This window comes from Sinocyclocheilus anshuiensis, unplaced genomic scaffold (genome assembly GCF_001515605.1).
Source record: "Sinocyclocheilus anshuiensis isolate Anshui unplaced genomic scaffold, SAMN03320099.WGS_v1.1 scaffold2188, whole genome shotgun sequence".
In the NCBI taxonomy this organism is placed as follows: domain Eukaryota; kingdom Metazoa; phylum Chordata; class Actinopteri; order Cypriniformes; family Cyprinidae; genus Sinocyclocheilus; species Sinocyclocheilus anshuiensis.
Genome location: NW_015542448.1, coordinates 1 through 6758, shown reverse-complemented (window position 1 = coordinate 6758; position 6758 = coordinate 1). Strand labels below are relative to the sequence as shown.

Here is a 6758-nt window from a genome sequence, read left to right as displayed (position 1 = left end):
CAAGTGTTGCTTCACTTTGATTTACTGCGTTAAATCTCTATGTGCAAATATCTATTAAAAATCCTCATGATTTTCTAGTGTAGTGTTTAATATTGGATGTGGTTTATTAGCTTGCAAGACATTTGACAGTAGCTTTGTGAGTCCAGAAGTAAATATTCCAGGTCTCATAAAACATACTGTAAGCTCTATGAACAGCATCCGGGACATGCTTTTGATCAATTATTAATGTTCATCATATTAAATAAAAAGTACTTCGCAAAAACATACAAACACAAATCATGTCTCTTCTTGGTTTGCATGTCGTAACATGAGTTGAAATAGTGTATGTAACGTTACACAGACCGTAGTTCTATATCAGTCTCATATTAACACATGTAATGTTTAAGTGTTCTGGCTAAACTTTCAGAACAGTTCATGTTTTCTGGTGTTGATTTTTCTTAAACTGAAGGAGGCAGTGATTGTTTTCTGAGGTAACGTGAGACAGGAAGCTTACGCTGCAATTCGGTCGCCGGGATTTTGCCAAGTAAGACATGTTCCTGGATCAACATAACTGTCCAAAAATATAGACTTAACCCAATCCCTACCCCTAAACCTAACCCTACCCATAATTTATTATGTGAAATGATAGCCGATTAACAAGAGTGTTGAAGCACCTAACCCTTATCGTAAGCCTAAAACAGATATTTCGTGAAAAGGTATCCCTCAATTCTGATTGGTTGATAGGAATGTTGATCCAGGATCATGTTGTACTTGGTGAAATCACGGTCACCCTGCAATTCTGCAGAAGGTTACAGTTACTTTGTCTTTCAGTACATCAGTGATGAAGGAAAGATTCTCAAGACTTTTAAAGCAGGTAAAGTCATTTATTAAGATATGTTTAAACATACAGAACGTAGAATAGAATTACATACTGTATAGAAAATCTTAATTTTCCCTCTTATACCCCGAACAAAGCAATGTTAAACATGAGAGAAATACAACTCTAAGAAAAGAAAAAGACAGTAAACCTGAAATTAAACTAAAAATATATATATTTAAAAACATTGATTAATGCACCAGATACTGTAGTCAGTATCATACTGAAATGATGAAGAACAGTGTCTCATGTTTAATTCACATATATCTTTTTAAAGGGATCTGCGGATGCCACAGATCTTGATTTGCAACATTCTTTCAATAGAGTCACAAACAGAGCAAAACAATGGCTGAACTCACAAGACATGACTGCTCTCATCTGGTGGTGGATGAGGAGATACCCCCTGACAATGTAAAGCGCTTTGAGTGCCTTGAAAAGCGCTATATAAATGTAATGAATTATTATTATTATTATTATTATTATTATTATCTGCACATATTTGATAATAAAAACCTTGACAGTCACAGTGAGATAATAAGAATGATTTACGATAAATATTTTTTATCCTAAACATCTATTGATTGATTTGGTGCAGTTTATAAAGAACAATACGAGTTTAAAATCCATCAAACATTTGTTGCTTCTAGATTTTAAGTTAAATGACAGACAAAAACGTAACACATGTACAATATTATCAAATGCAATATTAAAATACATCATTAAAAAAGTCAGACTTTTGCTGTATCAAAAGAGGTTGTGATATTTATAAAGCAGCCATTTCCTTTTTCAAATAAAAAAAAAAAGTTTTTCAGTTTTAAAAGATAGTTCCTTAAAATCCCAGAGTAAGCAGAAGGCAACAGCGGCAAGAAAAAAAAATTAAGATGTTTAAAATGGTGTCCTCTTCCTTGCATTGGCACATATTTCAACAGATTTGTGCAGAACATACATAGAAATACATACAAATTACAGTACAATCAGAGGATCCAGTTGCTCTGTTTTGCTGTGGGGATCAGATTCATATTCAGATTCATATTCATATTCTGCTGGCCTAAGAGTGAACGATCAGTGCAAATAAACATGAAGTTGATCACCTTTATCTATGATGATCTCCGGTAATTCTAACTACATTCTACTAGATTTCATCACGCAGTGAAATCTTGGACTCTCAAGGCTAATTTTTCACAAAATAATGTCAGCTCACACATCATTAAAACAACAATTACTATAATTTTTTTAATGATAGGGCCCCTGTGCAGTTGAGTCACGTTCAGTGAAGATCATTATAGTTCCTCCAGTTCCTGTGGGGGCTCTTGATTCTCCTCTGCTGGAACCTGTGTGTGACCTCTGTGCTGACGTCGCCGTATGATGACAGAAATCACAATCAGAACCACCAGAATCACCAAACACACTACAACTGGCACAATCCATTTCGCTACAGATGGAAAAGAGGAAGATGGGAAGAGAGCACATTTGAAAAAAAGAGTTTTTTCATTATTAAACTCACTGCTTGAAGATTTTGTAAAGCTCTCAATGCCTCTGTTTCACTTACTCTGTTGTTCAGTGCCATTCGTTTTGTCTTTATCATTCTCCAGTTTGTCCTTTGATTCTGTACCTGATTCTAGAGGATATTGAGAGGTCAGTCTCACAGTTCAGCATCAATGTGATGTTCAGATCATGATGAATAAACTTCAGCTGTCCACATGCTTTATAAATAATATTTCCACATATCTGAGTTTCTCTCACCTGTGACTGTCACTGTGATCAAGATTTCTCCTTCAGTGTCCAGAACTCTGTATGTTCCTGCATCTCTGTCCAGAAATACTTTAAAGATCAGGTTTTCATCATTTTCATTCAGTTGATCGCTCTGAACCCCATCAGTTCTGCTCCAAACCTCCCTCCACTCTCCACTAGAGCTTTTCTGCACTTTATCAGCATTAGACAACAGAACATGCAACTCCAGCTCCTCGCCTGTTTTCACAGTAATCTCATCTGAGGAGAAAGAGAAAGACATTAATTTTATTGTAATGCTGTCAAGCATTCAAGGCCATGAACACATATTTAATATCGGGGAACCAAATGTAATCATTTAAAAAAGCAGATGCTGATGTTTGATCAGTTTTGACTTTACCATGAATATGAAGTTGGTATTCCCTGGTTTGTAGCTCCAGCTCTGACTGATTATTGTAATAGATTCTCAAAATGTATTTCCCAGCGTCACTGAAGCTCAGATTCTTGATGACGACGTCACAGTTTCCTTCTTTAAACACTCGATCACTACATTCTTCATCCTGACACACATCTATGTCTTCTGACTGACTGAATAACTCAATGTGAACAATTTTAATGGCCTTAAATTCACATGTTAGTGTGACGTTTCCTCCCTTTTCTCCTGACACAGGTTTAGAGGTGTTTTCTGCAAATACAGACAGTATAATATTCATTCAATAGAAAGTATCAGTAATGAAAAATGTGTTTCTGTCTATTCTCAGTAATAAATGTTTTTATAAAATATTCTAATATAGTTAATTTAGTCAACTGGATTTTCTTTTGCTCAAGACATTTCATCACACATCTAAGTGGATTCGTCAGCTGAACTGATGGAGGAGTTTCTCTAATATTTAGCATCAGAAATGAATGTAAATATTAAGGATGCTCATTGCTCATCAGAGACATGATCTATTTTGCCTTTGTGCTCTTCATCTAAACACTTAACCTCAGGTTACTTCATTGTCTCTTCATGAAATAAAAGCATTAAATGCTCAATCTCAAGCACTAATGACTAATGAGATCTGGTTGATGAATTAATAGAAAGCAGCAGGTTCAGTCAGAAGTCTAAATGCAGCGACCAGAGGTTTACCTTATAAACTACTTAGTTTGAACTCTTTCCTGCTTTTACAAAAAAAGGACAGCAATTGTCTAAAACAAGGAACGCAGCACAAAAAAAGTGACTTTCATTGCAGCAACCAGATATTTGTTATAAAAATGGATTAAAAAAATGAATGAGGGCAATAAGAGCGAGCGATATTAGCAGTGACACATTTTAACATTTCAAATTATGATGAAAATAATATAACAAGATAGCAGATGTACAAGTGCAGTTGTAATGAATTCCTGAACAATCCCAGGTAGCCAGCTCGATCGGGCCAATTGCGGCTGAGTGTCAGCTCACCCAGTAATGGTTGCCAGATTTGGCCAGGCTTTGGATGTGCGGATCTGGCCCGATTTGCACTGAGACACGGCACATTTAGCCACATTCTGCCCGATTACGGACCATAAGGGCTGGTCTGATTTTGGCTGAGATATGGGCATGCAGACCCGGACCAGTTTAGGTTGAGTGCTGGGGCTGGGTCTCCGTTTACAATGTGGTAAATGTAGCAGTGACACTTAAACTTAAACATAATATCTTTTACTTGCCCTTGTTATGTTCGTATTTAGTGTATTTTTTTATTTTAATTCCTATTAATATTTTTCCCTTTTATCCAACATTCTCTTTTTTCTTTTACTACATTTGGAAATTAATGATTTAATTCATATAATGAAAAAAGCTTAAAGTGGTTAAGGGAACTTTAACATTATTTTTGCTCTATGAGTTTCAAGACATGCACACTAGCTTTGACATCTAATGACAAAACCTGACGGGCTTTTTGTGCTGCTAATTGCCAGAAGACTAGAAGAACTTAATACACTGGTGAGTAGACATTTGATAATCTGACATGTAACATATTGTAATAAACCGTTCTACACATATAATATCAAAATAATGTTTATTTATAATTAAGCTATAATTGTGCGTTCGCTGACATAGTGCTAGAGTTTAGCTCCAACCATAATCAAGCACAGCTGATCCAGCTAATCAAGGTCTTCAGGATTACTAGAAACCTCCAAGCAGGTGTGAGTTGGAGCTAAACTCTAAAGAGCTGCGGCCCGCCATGAATTGAGTTTGACACCACTGTATTTCGACTGGTCTTTTTTTTTTTCCCAATTGGTGCAAAGAACTGCAAGTACTGACAGTGCATCAGATGCAGAGATTGAAAAGTTCATCAAAAGATGGCTGCTGCTCACTTTGGACAGAGATGGGGGAAGAAAAGAGCGGCCCGGATGCAAGCAAATTCTTCCAAAGGTATGTTTCAAATGTTAACATTTACCAGAGTTACCCTTCATGTTCTCTTTCTGTCAATCTGTCCCTCTTTTAGGGTACGCTTACTTGAGGAAGCTCCAGTTTTTTTATTCTTGTTTTTTTTTCAAATAAATTCTAATATCACTCATATTTTCATTGTGTCATTATGAGCACATATGGATGTTCTGGGGTAATTCATGGGGTAGTAGGTGGGGATGCCATGAAAAGAAATGGTGTAAGGGCCAAACCCTTAATCTTTGTAAAGGTGACATATTTAGTTGACATGCATAAGTATATGTAGGCTTAACATGGACACTGTAAAATATGCATTTTATTTTAGTTGGAAGTAGATGCCATCTTAAGGATTTGAAGGTAACAATGTCATTTTGTGGAAAAACTAATTATTCAAAGCTCTAGTTTTATATAAAAACTGGAAGGAGTCTTTAATACACATATTTTAGAAGTTGTAATTCTGTATGAGTAAGTGTAAATATACTTAAACTGAGCCGACACCACCAGCATTGGGCCACTCGTCGGTGTGATTGTGGCCCAATGCTGGTGGTGTTGGCCCGGTTTCAGTACCCAGACTCGGGCCAGTACTGGCTAAGTGTTTCATTTCTCGTCGGACTCGGGCCAGTTTATTTGGGCCGATTCTGGGGCATCATTCATCCCATGTCCATGCTGAGTCTGGCAACTGCAGCCGGGCTGAGTTATTTCTTCTGGCCTGCCGGATCTGGGCCATTTCCGGGCCAAACCGTTTTGGATGTTTATTAATAAATTAACTGGAACAAACTGCATAGGTAAACCAGTGAAAATTTCCACCATCAAATTTCCACCAATAACTCTAGCTGATGCTGAAAACCAAGAATAAATACAGTTTATAAACATAAATGACACTGACCGCTGTGATAGACGAGACAAAGCAGCAGCAGCAGCAGAAGATTCAAGCATCTGAACCTGTTGAGAATAAGAGCTGTTATGAGACAGATACAGACACACATCACAAACACATTAATACAGCCATAAAAGACTGCTGAGTGGAAAAATATTACAGAACTGACCAAAATACAGCGTCTACAAACCTTCAGTTTCAGTTTAATTTAAAGATTTAACACATGTGGATCTTGAACATGATAAAAATGTCTAATCACAAAAAGATAAAACTATAATCAGAGTCTTTGGTTTTATAAATATTATCATCCGTCAAACCCAAAAGCCCAATGGCCACAAACAGACAGAGTAACCAAACAATCCACACATCAACGTAGAAATCATTTGATTGCATTGAGTAATAAATGGAGAACTTAATAATTACATTAATAATTCCACTAATAAAAACCATCATCATAATCATCAGCGGCAGCATAACATGTTCGCTCATTTCATTAGCATCATTAGCAAGTTAGCAGGCAACCCGTTTCCACAAATAAACAACTATTTGTATAATAACACAAAAACATACAAACTTTATATTTAAAAGGAAAAAAAAAAAAATTACATTGTAAAAGTTTGCATGAGTTTTATATTCTGGCTGTCTAAATTTCGTAAACCACTGTACATTTAGCGAGGTATGAGTAAAAACAAAACCGAAAGTTATCATTCCCACAAGGGTATTTTTCAGAGGAATATGGTTGGATCGTTCCTCTATGAAAGAGTATGATTGGTGTTTATTGCCCTCTGCTGGTTATTCTATCAAAGCCGACTGAGCTGTCAGAAGATGTGAGATCTAATATCTTACATACAGGGGCGTCAGACTGGGGGTAAAACCAGTACTGATTACCAGGG

The 6758-nt window shown here is 36.4% G+C and overlaps 1 protein-coding gene across 1 annotated transcript; it reads right to left on the bottom strand.

Moving 5' to 3' along the window:
* Positions 1 to 2105: 2105 nt before the first annotated feature.
* On the bottom strand, positions 2106 to 6577 carry LOC107693603 (uncharacterized). The gene is made up of 6 exons (XM_016493054.1): positions 6472 to 6577; positions 5875 to 5930; positions 2985 to 3269; positions 2600 to 2845; positions 2406 to 2474; positions 2106 to 2288 (listed from the first exon to the last, which is right to left on the bottom strand). The coding sequence occupies exons 1-6, from the start codon at positions 6531 to 6533 to the stop codon at positions 2137 to 2139; spliced, it is 870 nt and encodes a 289-aa protein (XP_016348540.1). The 5' UTR covers positions 6534 to 6577; the 3' UTR covers positions 2106 to 2136.
* Between the last annotated feature and the right edge of the window lie 181 nt (positions 6578 to 6758).